General features: G+C 41.1%; 1 protein-coding gene across 2 annotated transcripts; it reads left to right on the top strand.

The window, feature by feature from the left end:
- The first annotated feature begins 709 nt into the window (after nucleotides 1-709).
- Nucleotides 710-14860, top strand: LOC133388472 (adiponectin-like). Of its 2 annotated transcripts, XM_061634429.1 has the most exons (4): nucleotides 710-831; nucleotides 8891-8939; nucleotides 9756-9982; nucleotides 13583-14860. In XM_061634429.1, exons 3-4 carry the CDS (start codon nucleotides 9763-9765, stop codon nucleotides 14110-14112), a joined length of 750 nt encoding a protein of 249 aa, XP_061490413.1. In that variant the 5' UTR covers nucleotides 710-831; nucleotides 8891-8939; nucleotides 9756-9762; the 3' UTR covers nucleotides 14113-14860. The 2 variants fall into 2 exon arrangements, with proteins under 2 accessions (XP_061490413.1, XP_061490412.1); XM_061634428.1 differs by lacking the exon at nucleotides 8891-8939 and having other exon boundaries at nucleotides 711-831.
- Nucleotides 14861-15321: the final 461 nt, after the last annotated feature.

The following is a 15321-nucleotide window of genomic DNA, read 5'->3' as shown; positions in this document are numbered from 1 at the left end:
AGATTTATCTGCCAGTGTTCCAGACCACTGGAAGTGCCTGCAGAGCAAATAGATGAAGATGGTTTTAAAAAGTGAGCCAAGTCACATGGTGAAGAAAAAAGAACTTTCCCCTTTAAATCAGGGTCCAACTAGTGAGGGAAACAATTCTTCCTTCCTCCAAATATGTATTTATTTATTGAATTGACTAGTTCTATACTTGAAGTGATTTACATAAAAGAATCAAAACATATGATGAAAATTAATTAAAGGACTACTTTTTAGGGTGAAATCCTATACCCACTTACATGGGAACAGTCCCTATTGAACTGCGTGGGACTTACTTCCAAGTAGACATGTATATGATTGCACTGTTCAGCCACTTCCTTCATAGTGAAATCCTCTATATGTGTACTCTGAGCCAGAAGAAAGCCCCACTGAACTCAGTGGTACTTTCTCTTGGGAAACTGGGTATAAAGTTACAGCCTACAACTTGAATATTGTGTGTGTGTGCATGTGTGCTGCTGCATATCCTCTGGGCATCACACAATTTAATTATCATTAGTCTGACAATTATCAAGCAAGCCATCTGGTTCCTTTTAAAATCTTTTTAAATATGCCTTTCTAAAAATAAAACACAATTAAAATTATTCCAAATTTAGAATGAAACAGGAAAATGATAGAAAATACCTAGTATTAAATTAGCATGCTCAGTAGCAAATAGAAAGGACAGCACCTTAACTGACAGTTCCACATGTCTCTCTGCGATAAGTGATTTAGAGAGTGAACCATTCTTTCCATTGCATTTCTGAAGTGACTGCAAAACGACTCAGGACATCACACAAAGAACAACTGGTAAGAACAATTTTTATTACAGCATTATACTACACCATTCAAATACATTCTTCATTTTGTAAAGAAATTGCACACTTGTGAGTTTATTTAGGAACCTATTATTTAGGAAGTTATCTACAAAATTGCTTCTCATTTGGGAGCATTGTTCCATGTCTCTAGTGCTTGAATTAGCAGTAAAAAATGAATTCAAAATAGTACAGAAATGAGAGCAACCTTTGATAAGAAAATGATTGCAACCAGAAATTTGAAATCTCTGCCTTCTATTGGTTACTAAATTAGATTCTTGAAGATTGCCCGTACAGTTAACTTGCGCAATCTGTATGCATGTTTATTCAAAAGCAAGTCCCATTGAAGTTAACAGGATTTACATTGGGGGATATTGTCCGGAGAAGGAAAAGAAGACATAGCATATAAGTGTTGTGCCAAATTAGAGTTACCTGTCTTTCTTGTTAGACTACAATATTGAGACAAACAGGTGGCATTTCTTAGAATTCCCCAAGTGAGAATGCCAGCTGAAAGTTGAATATTTTTACCTTTCCATGTATGGAGTATACAGTACATAGATCACTTCCTTAGTCCTTTGTATTTCTCTTTGCTGTTATATCCTTGCTCTGCAGACATCTCTGACATGGTGAGCCAAGCTGAACCTGCATGGTGCTTGGGTGACACTGAATAATCTAGTTGAAGAGGGCAATTTCTAAAAGAATATTCAGACATAATAGATCTTTCTTTAGTGCAAGATACTGTACAAAATGGCCTTCCAATTGGAGCTTCATCATTCTATAGCTCTATTCACTAATAGGCAAAAAAACCTTGCAGTTTAAGAACGTACCTATAGCCAACAGATATTTCTATCAAACCTTAAAAAGCAGAGAAATGAGGCAGCTCTAGTGAATGCACCAGGGGAGCAGGAGACCTGACCTCCTCTCTGAGTTATTCTACTGCCCTACACATTTGTCAAAATGCAAACACCATTTGGCTTGGTCTTTCACAATCCAATCCACTTCCTGTGTAGCTTGGAAGAATTTGGTTACATGTGCCTCTGAGCATATGGTGAGTGGTGGCAAAACCTGCCATCCCCAAAGATAAAGAAGTACATTTTTGAATGTTTGTTGGTGTTCTTCTTACTTTGCTTCTTTCCTGCATTACTACTGTTTTCACAGAGAATCTAACCTACAAAATTATATTTCTCTCATTATTCATCCTAGATATTTGTGTCAAATTCATTTTTATTAATTTCAAAGCCTTTTTATTGATCAATATCATATAATGGTGAAGACAGCCTTTTGTGTTTCAAACTGGAGGTTATGCTCTATTTCTATTTTGGGTGCATTAACAGTTGAATCTGAAACTGCAGTTTAATGTAAAAATCAGACAGATTTACAATATGTTGCTACTTCAGGAATGACTCTAGCCGTTGGAAAAAACAAACTTGGCCTGCCCAAGATGCATGTTTTCAGCCTGCTATGCTGAAACTACTCCTCTTAAGAAAAAGTGGGCATGGTCAATTAAAAACATAGAGCACACCTAGAACTTTGCTAGAATATATTACACTTCCCACTGTTTTACCTTGTGCAAACTGAGACACTCCTGTCCACTGGAAACTATTCTGCAGAACAGTCAGTGCCATTTTGGAGCTTTTTTTTAGTGTTGCAAAGTGTTGTTGTATTTCACATATTCACAGAAACAGAAGGAAAAGAAAATGATTTACTGTAGGAAACCTCACTAAAATTGCAAAGTAAATCAAACATATTTAAAGTGACAATCTGAACTATATCAACTGTTTTAATATTGTTGCTTCCTCCCTGCTAAAACATGATTAGCACAGCACATGTCTTGTTTCTGTTATTTGGGCTTATTGAAGGTGTTGCCACCACTCACCATATGCTCAGAGGCACATGTAATCAAATTCTTCCAAGCTACACAGCAAGTGGATTGGACTATGAAAGACCAACCCAAATTGTGTTTGCATTTTGACAAATGTGTAGAGCAGTACAATATCTCAGAGAGGAGGTCAGGTCTCCTGCTCCCCTGGTGCATTCACTAGAACTGCCCAATTTCCCTGCTTTTTAAAGTTTGATAGAAATATCTGTTGGCTATAGGTACGATCTTAAACCGCAAGGTTTTTTGCCTATTAGTGAATATCTCTGGTTTTTAATCTGGGAGGTAAGAAATGGGATCCTGTGCAAGTTTGCTGAGAATGATTGATCATTTCAATGCTTATTGAGTTCAGTGGGATTTACTCCTCTGCAGTCATGACCACGGGATGGGAGGAGGAGGATGGGAGCAGGCAGGAGGGGGAGGAGGAGGGCATGTTTGATCATTTGCATGTTTATTCAGTTCAGTGGAACTTGCTTCTGTGCAATCATGGCTAGGATAGGTAAAACTGACCATGGGGGAGGGGGAGGGGAGAGTAGAGAGAAAAGAGAAGGGGGGAGAGGGGAACAGAAGGAGTGGGAGGAGGAAGGAAGGGATTGGAAGGGGGAAGGAGGGGTGAAGGAAGGGCGAGGGAAGGGGAAAAGGAAGGTGATGGGGGGAAGGAGGAGGGGAGGACAGGTTTGATCATATGGATGCTTATTAAGTTCAGTGGGATTTACTCCTGTGCAATTATGCTTTAAAATGAAATGGACTGCCTTCAAGTCAATTCCAACATATGGCAACCCTATGAATAGGGTTTTCATGGTAAGAGGTATTCAGAGGTGGTTTACCATTGCCTTCCTCTGAGGCTGAGAGGCAGTGACTGGCCCAAGGTCACCCGGTGAGCTTCATGGTTGTGTGGGGATTTGAACCCTGGTCTCCAGGTTGTAGTCCTAGGATAGGTAAAACTGACCATGGAGGGGGAGGGGAGAAGAAGGAAGGGATTGGAAGGGAGGGGTAAAGGAAGGGAGAGGGAGGGTATAGGAGGGAGGAAGAGGGGAGAGCAGGTTTGATCATTTGCATTCTTTATGAGTTCAGTGGGATTTACTCTTGTGCAGTCATGCTTAAGATAGGTGAAACTGACCTGGGGGAGGGACAGGAGGGAGGGGGAGGGCAGGAGGGAGGGGGAGGGCAGGAAGGGGAGGGGAGGAGGTTGGGTAGGTGGGTACTGGGCAGAAAGGAAGCCTCTGTCTTTTACAAAAGGAAAACATTATGAACAGTATCATTATTTTAAAGGGTTTCTCCTACCTTTTTATTCTGCAGCAGGCACATGTAGTTTCCCACCCAAATTCAAACCAAAGCTGTTCCTGGCCACATTCACACTAGTCTTTTATTTCACTTTAGACAGTCTTGGCTTCTCCCAAAGAATCATGGGAAGTGTAGTTAGTGAAGGAGGCTGAGAGTTACTAGGAGATGCCCTGTTCCCCTCACAGAGCTTCAATCAGAGCGGCTGACTGTTAAACCACTGTGATCACTGGAGCTCTGTCAGGGGAATAGGAGTCTCCTCTCAGCACCCTTCACAAACTACACTTCCCAGGATTCTTTAGGGGGAACCGTTATTGTCTCACATGAAATAAAGGTCTGGCCTGGGCGTGGCCCCCTGATTAGGCAAGCTCAGCAGCTGTGAGTCTGGCTTTTAGAACACTGACAGTTAGTTCTTACTGAGTATGCCTGACTTTATCATTGAGTTCAATGCAAATTTCTTAAATTAATCAAAAATCAGCCAGGCATTTTTTAAACTTTTAAACTGCAGAAGATGAAGGTCAGAGTATGGGGCAAGGTCAGTAATAGGACTATAGGTACTCTGTGAACATAGCTGATTTTTAATTAATTACAACATATTATGGGAACTCTGACAGAAATCTGTCCAGAAAAGGGGTCTGGTTTCGCTCTCTCTCTTTTTACACGTAGAACTCTCGATTCTCTCTGGCTGTTTTGTGTATCACCATGAAAATTTAGAGGGTTGTTAAGCTATGTTTCTGAGTTCAGGACTACATGTTTTGTAAAGTTTTGTTTTCAAATGAGCTTATGAGAAGGATCAGAATGGCATGTAGGGTATTTTCAACATTGCAGAATGCGAAAAATCCATGCTGACTATAGTATACAGCCACTCTTGTGGCTGTATGATAATATTATCTAGGTTCAAAACATGTTTTCTTAGGCTTGTGCTAAAGAAAAAGCTTAAATCAGGGAATGTAGGAATATTTATTGTCAATGAACAGACTTGTTCTTGTCATGGAAGCTCAAGAACATACTACAGTATATAATCAACGTTATGATACAGCAGCTCATGACAATGTATCTAATGTAGCTCTTCAAATATGTAGATATGAAAACTACAATTAAGCCCTGCTCTGCTTTTGTTCTGTGCAGCCCAGACCTATTCATATTTACTTAAAAGAATGGCCCACAGAGTTCAGTGGGCTTACTCTAAGGTAAGTGAACATGGGAATGGAGCCATCAAACTCAATCCTGTTTGTTCTTTGATTTTTACTTCCAAGTCTACACAGGATTGCAGCTTTTCAGGTCTTTTTTTTATATTTTGTTATTCACCACAAGAGTATTGTGCATCATTGCATTTTGTTTTTCTTCCAGAAAAAGTGAATAGACTTGTGCTTGGTTTCTTGATCAGACCCATTTAGTTGTGTAAGAGCTACTTTCTTGTGCCTGGTATATTGCCAGGCATGGTATAAATGCATTCAATTTTATGGGTATAAAAATCCTATTTTGGTGCAATTTGTTTTACAAAAAGATATTTGGAAAGTAGTCGAAGCAAGCGATTGCAGTGTCACTTTGGTAGTATTACTATGTCATTTTATGCTGACTGCATGGCTGACTACAAGAGTTTTCTACACAGCACCTAACCACAATATCAAGAAGTTTGAGATGCAAAATGTGAGTGAATTACATCATATTTGGCAATAGTGATCTGCATTAAAAGTAGCACCAAAATTATATAGAAGGTTGGTCAGAATACATAGCTGACACAGTCAAGATATGTATGTTCTGTATGGTGGAGTATATTCCTGAATTATTTAGTGATGAGGACAGTGAAGTGGTACAATATGAGATGCCCAGATATGTACCCCACTATCTGCCAAGCATTCTCTGTCACACATACTCTGAAGATAATGTTTCTGAAATCTAGAGGTCATTTCATTGTTTCATCCTTGTCCAGAACTATTGGCTTATCATAGTGGGGTTAGCAGAATGCCTCTTTAGGTCACAAAACATGCATTCCTCAAATATTTTATTTATTTATTTATTTATTGCACTTGTATACCGCCCCATAGCCAAAGCTCTCTGGGCGGTTTACAGCAATCAAAAACATTAAAACAAATACACAATTTAAAAACATATTTTAAAAACAATTTAAAACACAATTTTAAACTTCAAAACAATATAAAAACAATTTAAAAACACATGCTAAAATGCCTGGGAGAAGAGGAAAGTCTTCACCTGCTGCCGAAAACATAACAGTGTTGGCGCCAGGCACACCTCATCAGGAACATCTTTCCATAATTTGGGGGCCACCACTGAGAAGGCCCTCTCCTTTGTTGCCACCCTCCAAGCTTCCCTTGGAGTAGGCACCCGGAGGAGGGCCTTTGATCTTGAACATAGTGTACGGGTGGGTTCGTATCGGGAGAGGCCTTCCATCAGGTATTGTGGTCCCAAGCCGTGTAAGGCTTTATAGGTCAAAACCAGCACCTTGAATCAAGCTCGGAAACATACAGGCAGTCAATGCAAGCGGGCCAGAATTGGTTTTATATGTTCGGACCATCTGGTCCCTGTTACCAATCTGGCCGCTGCATTTTGCACAAGCTGCAGTTTCCGAACCGTCTTCAAAGGCAGCCCCACGTAGAGTGCATTGCAGTAATCTAATTTGGAGGTTACCAGAGCATGGACAACTGAATCTTAGAATCAAGTCACTTAGGCTGCTGCCGGTAAAAAAAAAAAGTCTGTAAGAGTATATCAGTAAACCTGCCATCCTATGCACACCATTGACCAAAGTGGAACTTTTGAGAAAACGTTATTGGATTGGATTGCATCTGTTTTAGGGCATTGCACCCAGAACGTCCCCAAGTCAAGGTAGATAATACTCAAGGCCAGTCAGGATTTTTAGGAACCAGAGAGAGAAAATCATACAAATGCCCACCCCCAGTAAAAATGCAACAACAACTAACAACTTGCTGCCTGTTCTTGACACCCAAAACCAGCTGCCTAAGGCAGCTACCTCACTTAGCCTAATAGCAGGGCTGGCCCTGGATGCTGCTATGTGTGCAGGAACTCTCATAACTCCACAGCTTCAAATTGTGGCTTCAGTATTCTGCTGATTGCAGTTACAGAACTGGCACCTGATTGTCCATTGATCTTCACTTCCTGTGGATTTCTCACACATCTTGTGCAGGAGCAGAAGGCAGCCCCACAGTGACAAAGCTCCCTGCAGTAGGATCCAGTCCCTGACATCAGGTCAGATGAGTAAGACAGCAGGCTGAGCGGAGATGGAAGCAGTGGTAGAGGCAGCATGCAGTTGGCTTCTCTAGAGTGGGCACTTTATTTGTGTTTGAGGGGGGCTTCCCCACAGGAAATATCAGGCTCATGAATAAAGGCAAGGGAGGCAGAAAGGAGCTCCCTCGTCAGAAAGAGAGCCTGGACTATATGAAGAAAAGGACTGGATGCAAATAATCCACTTCCTTCGAGCCAAAGTGAAAGGGGCCCAAGACTTCTTCATACATCTATGCCACTGCCAGTCCCAAGTAGACAGTAGTGGGCTATTTGAACAAATAGTTCAGATATAAGGCAGCTGCCTTTGTTTCTTATCCCAGAATTTGTGTTTCTTAAGCGGCTATATTAAAAACAGCAGGTATCATTACAACATCAGATGGTTGCCCCACCCACCTGTCAAAGACAGCCCGCTGAGATAGGGAAGATAAACATCTGGCCCACCAGGCCATAAAGGGTTTATATGCCCCTTATTATTCCTGCCCCCACCTGGCCATCTTGTACGTTCTGGCACTGCCAGTGGCATGCTCCACAGGTGTATATTTAGCATCCCAGTATATCTGCCGCAGTGGTTACATACCTGGCATTCTGGCAGTGTAGCTGACTTCTCCAAATCCTATGGCACCTCAACCAACAGATCTCAAGTATAGCATTGAACCCTAAATTATATAACTAAAATTTGGATGGGTGGACATATAAATCTCATGCTTGTTCGTCACAATTGCCCTGGGTGAACCAAGCTGGCTTGGTTTTTATTATGTCCCTTGTCTGCCTCATATGCTTTCTCCTGGATTGAAAGGTCAGGCATCTACTCATATAAGCCTAAGTATTTTTGTCCCTAATTTCCCTCTCCCTCTTGCACAGTGATCTGCAGTCACCCACCTGTGCATATTTGGCAGATGTACAATTACACAACTTTATTGAGAGATTTATTTTTAAGCAGTTGATCTAGTGGGTTCATTTCAAGGTTTCACTTGTTCTGTATGGATACTGGTGTGTGTGTGTGTGCACGCACAGCAAACAGCAAATGATGGAAATCAAATGCACAAAACTAAAAGCAATACAATGCACAACCTAACTGGAAAGCCTTACAGTTTGGCAGTGTCAGTGACTGCTTCACTGGAATAATATCTTTAAAACTGAGAGCGTGCATTTGGCTATTTCCCATAAAGTGGCAACCTACTATATTTCTCTAAGTGCAATTCTATGTGTGTCTACTCAGAAGTCATTGAGTTCAGTGCAACTTAGTGCCAGATGTGTATAGAATTGCAGCCTAAGTGGTGAGAAGAAAGTCTTCTGTCTGACAGACAGTCTTGTCTAAGTCTGGTTAAAGATAAAGATCCCTAAGAACAGAGAGCAGGAGGGGTCTTGAAGTTGCCTATCAGCAGTTAGGACATGGCCAGCAGAGTGAGTAGGCACAAGGGCCACTTGGTTCCAGTGTTCCCCACTATGTTAAGATGTATCATATTTCTATTTAAATCATAGTAATTATTTTTATATTTGCATGTGTATATATAAATCAGCACATGCAAATTTTATGCAAATCTGTGCCATCTTCTGACCTTTTTTGTTTCTGGTGACACATTTCCTCTTTTTTGACAATGCATACGAGTCTTTGTAATATCTGTTTTATTTACAGATATACAAGAAGAGCTCAGTGGATGCAAATAGACTCCTGGCTCCAACAGGTCAAACCTGCTGATCCTGCATCAGATTCCCAGAGAACCGCTATTTCAACACAACACACACACACACACCCCCAGATTGAACTCCGGTTTTTACTAATTCTAGCTAAAATTCACAACTTTCTATTTGGTTGTCTCTGTCCAAATTCAAAACTGCTACAGCTTCCTTCTATATCTCTGTCCCTCCCCCTGCTCTGACAGTGGGTACTTCCAGACTGTTGCTATTTTTGGGTGGGATTCAATCACATAACAGATTTTGATTGTACAATTAGTCAGTCTAGAAGACTTGCACCACAAATCCTCTTTCCCAAAAGATCAGATATTTTGCAATAAGGAAAATGACAGGAAAATGCACGGGAAATTGTTTGCTTGATGCACCATCGTCTAACTTCCCTGCAAACAAATCAGGATGAGTGCTCAACAAACAGGTTGTCTAGAAGCACCCAGTGTTATATTGCAAAGACAGGGCAGAGAGAGGTTTATGGGTTGTGAAGGATCACAAAAGCCCTTTTGTTATGCTTCTGATCACTCCACAGAGATCAGGACAGCCAAAATTCATAATAGTACTAAACAGCAAACTATATAAGCAAGGTTCTGCCTTTTCCTTACAGAAATACTATTTCAGACCAACTTCTATCCACCTGCATTTGGTATCCACTAACTTAAAGATTTGATTATCAGGGCCAGGTTCTTGCACCCAACGATGGAGTGGAAAACCTCCAAGTGCAGGAGGCACTGGAGTACCTAGGACTGTGATCCCTGTTTGTTGTGGGTTTTCTACAGCGCACTGTTCCTTATGCAGTACATTTTTATATCCAGGTTCAACATGAAGCAAGGATGCAGCCTCCTTTTTTGTTCATTGGTGCTTCTGGGGAAACTTTGCTGTTACTTTGAAGTAGCTGCTGAGGAAGACCCGGAACAACCACCTAGAGGAACTTGTGCAAATTGGATGGCAGGAGCACCAGGTTACCCAGGCCACAATGGAATTCCAGGGAGAGATGGAAGGGATGGAAAGGATGGTGAAAAGGGAGAGAAAGGAGATCAAGGTGAGCAGTTTCAGTCCTCTGTTCTGTTCAAGCCAGCTATTCCTATAAGAGCTGTTAGTTTTAGTGGGCTTAAATCTGTTTCTTCATCAACCAGTAGGACAAAGATTAAAGGTTCACTCAACACCATGCAGGCCAGATGACACATAAAAGTACAAAGAAGAGGGAAAAAACCAAGAAAAACAGATGCAAAAATAATCTGAAGATCACCTTTCTTTCCATTTATTTATTCACATATTTGTTTTTAAATGTTATATCTTGCCTTTCTTCAGGAACCAAACGCACATTTTTAATAATAGTATGTAACAACAGATAAAACAATTTAACAGTAAATAGCAAAAAATAATAAAAATGAATAATATCAAGTAATGAAAGAGAACCGAAGTTTTAAAAAGAGCAGAGCAAGAACATCCATAACCAGTAGGCACTTAGGGGAATACCCAGGACTAAACCAGCAGTGAGACAGAGGATCGAGTGATTAGAATCTCCTCCCTTTTTGTTTTGCTAATTAGTAGCCCCAAAGGGTTGCTTTGAAAATGGAGGACATAGGGGGTTGGCAGAGGGCCTATAGCTTTTTCCTCCCAGGGAGGAAGGGTGGAATATAAATTTAATAAATAAATAAAATATTTTCTCCAATATAAACTGCCCCCCCAACTGCTAAAAGTTCCAGTGAGGAGAGACAAGAACAATCTGTTTTTTGTTCTAATTTTGCAAGCTGTCATGGAAACTTGTGTAAAAATCAGGGTTTAAATCCCTAATATAAATCTGTCTCCGTCTTTCTCTCCCACCTTTTTTTGGGGGGGGGAGTATTTAAATCCATTAAAATCCAGATGGCAAATGAAGGCAGTGTGGCCTCACAGCCTTCTCAAACATTCTTTCAGTGTTCAAATAAACCCCATAACCATCAGTAGATGTGGGAGTTCTCCTGTCCATGGTCAGACCTTTGTCCTGAAATGGATGCTCCGACACTCACTTTTGACCACAGAAGAGATCCTTGTGTCAGTTAGTCATAGTTGTTGAATGCATAATGAGAGTGGAACACAAGAACCCAAATGTTATTTGCATTTACACTGAATACACAAGGAAGGAACAGGACTGTGTTGCACCCCAAAAGACTGATGCATCTGCTGGCCATGATCCCAGTGTCTGCAGATGTGACATTAATTATAAAGGGCTATGTGAGCACAGGGCCCTTTCTCATTAGCACCATATGGGAAGTCTCCACAGAGATGTAGCCAGTGGGCACATCTGCATCAGATACAATACCCATTTGGAGTGGAGGGACATCAATCTAAAGGGCCAGTTCAAATGTAATGCTAAGTCAAACCATGGCTTAGTCTGAACAAACAAACATGCGATTGTACCACTCCTTCTCCAGTCCTGCTGCTTTGCACTACCTGAAGTGAAGCCATGGTTTGGCTTAGTGTTACATCCAAACCCAGGCTTGTGATTTGTCTTCCCCCAGACAAATCATGACCGGTAAACCAAGAACAAGCCTTTATATACAAGCAATGGTCTGATTTAGCATTACCTGCACACCAAATGAAATTATTGTGTGAAATGTTGGAACAGAGATCCCATATAGAAAAGGAAACTGAGCAGAAACTAAAGAAGCAGGAGCCATAATAATTTCTGAACAGCAGCAGTAGTTCTACTTGCTCTTGGTGAGAAACTACTAAGGCTACATTCCTATGTGCAAATAAAGTGGTGCGGTTAGCTCATTTTAGACTCCGGACTTAATGGTCTTATGGGGACACCTCTTCAGATGGTAAGATGTGGTAAGCCATCTCTGCTGTGTTTGGGGGTCCTTCTATTCTTTCTGCTGAGTGGGGCCCTGGATATCTGCCCTAATGTTCTGGTCCAATGGCAGCACTGTGCATTTCCCTGAGAGTAAGGCCCATTGAACATAGTGGGACTTGCTTCCAGTAAATATGATAGGACAGATGTGGGGAACCTTTGGCCCTCCATATATTGCTAACTACAACTCCCATCAGCCCCAGCAAGCATGGCCAATGGCCAGGGATGATAGGAGTAGTCATTCAGCTATATCTGTAGGGCCAAAGGTTCCCCACTCCTGGCATAGGATCAGGCTGCACCTGCCATTTGTACCTTTGCCATTTACATCACTCAATATAATAGAATCATAGAATAGTAGAGTTGGAAGGCTCCTACAAGGCCATCAAGTCCAACCCCCTGCTCATTGCAGGAATCCAAATCAAAGCATTCCCGACAGATGGCTGTCCAGCTGCCTCTTGAATGCCTCTGAAATAAACGCCCACAATGTTACTTTAATTGTTAGGCGAGAGTTCGCTCCTAAGTACAGTGTTCCAATATTACTCACGACAAAACGACTTTTAAAAGCAAAACCAAGTTTTATTGAAACACTTGCTCAAGTGGAGAAACGAACCAAGCCGAGTCTGCCACTTCCTGGACGCAGCCAGGCTTTATACCTTTTCACCATATACATCATGCATACATTATCTGCTTGGTCAGCCCACTTCCTCACTTACAGACTTTTCCATATAAGGCTTGTTTTTCAACTTTTTCCCCGGGCGTTGTCTCCGTACTCAGCGCCATTGTTCTAACATAGGAATGCAGTGCCTAGATAAATTAAGCGACCTTGACACACATCTTTCCTGATGCTACAGGCTTTTTCTACAAGAGCTACTTCAAGAAATTTCTCTCAAAATGATGTGGGCATCTGTTTCTTTTAACATCCTAACAAACTACTTATAACAAAATTAAAATCATTTTCCACACCTCCAGTGTCAGATAGCCCACTACCTCTCTAGGTAATTGGTTCCATTGTCATATGGCTCTAACAGTTAGGAAGTTTTTCCTGATGTTCAGTTGAAATCTGGCTTCCTGCAATTTGAGTCCTTTATTCTTTGTTCTGCACTCTGGGACGATCGAGAAGAGATCACAGCCCTCCTGTGTGTGACAACCTTTCATGTACTTGAAGAGTGCTATCATATCTCCCCTCAGTCTTCTCTTCTCCAGGCTAAACATGCCCAGTTCTTTCAGTCTCTCCTCATAGGGCTTTGTTTCCAGTCCCCTGATCATCCTTCTTGCCCTCCTCTGAACCTGTTCCAGTTTGTCTGCATCCTTCTTGAAGTGCAGAGAACAGAACTGGACACAGTACTCAAGATGAGGCCTAACCAGTGCTGAATAGAGGGGAACTAATCACGCTATTTGGAAGCTATACTTCTGTTAATGCAGCCTAATATAGCATTTGCTATTATAGCACGTTTTTTAAAAACAATTTTAAAATAAATTTAATTTTGCAGAAATTAGCTTGCAGCCAATATATGCACAATGGCCAAGAAAGGAGATACAGAAACTTGCAGAACACAAACTGCAATCTTCAAATTACTTATTCCTGAGCAGCTTTGGGGTTTACTGGAGTGAAAGCAGTTTGTGCATTGCAGTCCTAATAATGCTGGGAATTACTTGGGCATACTTGAGCTGTCCACACAAATGACTCAACCCAGCATTTTGTCCTCCTGATGGAAAGCAAGGGCATGATCATCTTTTCAATTGAGGTTGTTTGGATGAAACCTACTATGGATGTTCCACTCTAATATAAATCCATTTACTTGGTAGGTGCACCGGGCCCAAAAGGGGACAGTGGAAATTTAGGAGCGACTGGTGCTGAAGGCCTTCAAGGAGCACCAGGGTTTGCAGGAAGCCCAGGACTGAAAGGGGAAAAGGGTGACAGTGCCACCACTTATCGATCTGCCTTTAGTGTTGGTCTAACAACCAGAGTCCCCTATCCCAATATTCCAATCAAATTTACAAAGATCTTCTACAACGAGCAAAATCACTACGACACAAAAACAGGGAAGTTCCGGTGCAGCATCCCCGGAGTGTACTATTTTGCATATCATCTCACCGTGTATGTGTCAGATGTAAAAGTCAGCTTGTACAAGAAGGACACGGCAGTCATTATCACTTATGACCAGTTCCAGAACAACAATGTTGACCAAGCATCTGGTTCTGTTCTGCTCCATGTGGAAGCTGGGGATGAAGTTTGGCTTCAGGTATATGGAGAAGGAGAAAACAATGGTGTCTATGCTGATAATGTTAATGATTCCACTTTCATGGGATTCTTGCTCTACCCAGATATGGATTAGGAGCAGTAGAATGTAGGGGGGAAAGAGGAAGAATTTGCCAATAGCCAAAAAGAACAAACGACCTTCATAGATAGGAGCCTGGAGATTCAATAAAGAGGCACAACCTCACAAGCATTGTTCTGTACTAATAGAAACATGATAGACTACTGGTAGATTGTCAAAACAAGCAAACACAACTAATTGAACTGAACGTCAAGTGATGACTTGTACATGTGAATGAACCTTCCCAGATATACCCCATTTACACAACTTTTATATCATTTCTTCACTGCATTGCTTTTCAGCAGAGCCAGTTCACACATTCAGCTGTTTATCATCAAGAGTGTGAATCAAATATATCTGGCATTAGTCTGCACTCATTCAAAATAATTGCCAAACCTCTGCTTTTAGATATTACTTTTTACTTAAAGTTATACTGACAAACAGAACAAACAATAAGCTTCATAGATAGGAGCCTAGAGATTCAGTAATGAGGTACAACCATACAAGCATTGTTCTGTACTAAGAGAAGCATGACAGCATCTAATGCTTGAGAGCATTATGATGATGTGGCTTTCAGAGTGGTTTCTCATTAGTTCTGTGCTCTTGGATATATTTTAATATGTACTCCTGTTTTTTTAGTGAGTTATGTTTGGCTTTTACACATTAGCATAAGAATGGGGTATGGTAAGCAAATAAAGATTGCAACAAGATATTTGGCACACCAAAAGTTTTACTGAATTATAAATAAAAACCCTGTTCTCCCAAAGTTTTATTTTATTTGTACTTTTTATGCTGAAATTAGATTGTTTGATCATAAAAAATGATACAACCAGAGCCTAGATAAAGTATTGTGAACCATACATTGGCGATCACTTGTGGCCGAGTAAGATTGTCTTCCAAGATAAGATCTTTAACAGTGGGTCTGTAAGTGACTGTGGAGGCCAATTCTGGATCCACACAGCCTCCCACAGTGAGGACATAGGTTTCCAGATGGAAGACAGTCGCGATGAGGATTTGTTTGACGTGTCTTCCGCTTAGTTCGTTTGTCCTGTTCGCCCTGTATTTGTGCTTCTTCAAAGTCCATAGCACCTTTGATAATAGCCAACCTCCATTTGGGACATTCATGGGCCAAGACTTCCCAGTTCTCGATGCTCATGTTACATTTTTTAAGATTTGCTTTAAGAACATCTTTAAACCTCTTTTGCTGTCCACTGATATTCCATTTTC

This window comes from Rhineura floridana, chromosome 7 (assembly GCF_030035675.1).
Source record: "Rhineura floridana isolate rRhiFlo1 chromosome 7, rRhiFlo1.hap2, whole genome shotgun sequence".
NCBI lineage: Eukaryota > Metazoa > Chordata > Lepidosauria > Squamata > Rhineuridae > Rhineura > Rhineura floridana.
This window is presented reverse-complemented; position numbering and strand designations above follow the sequence as displayed.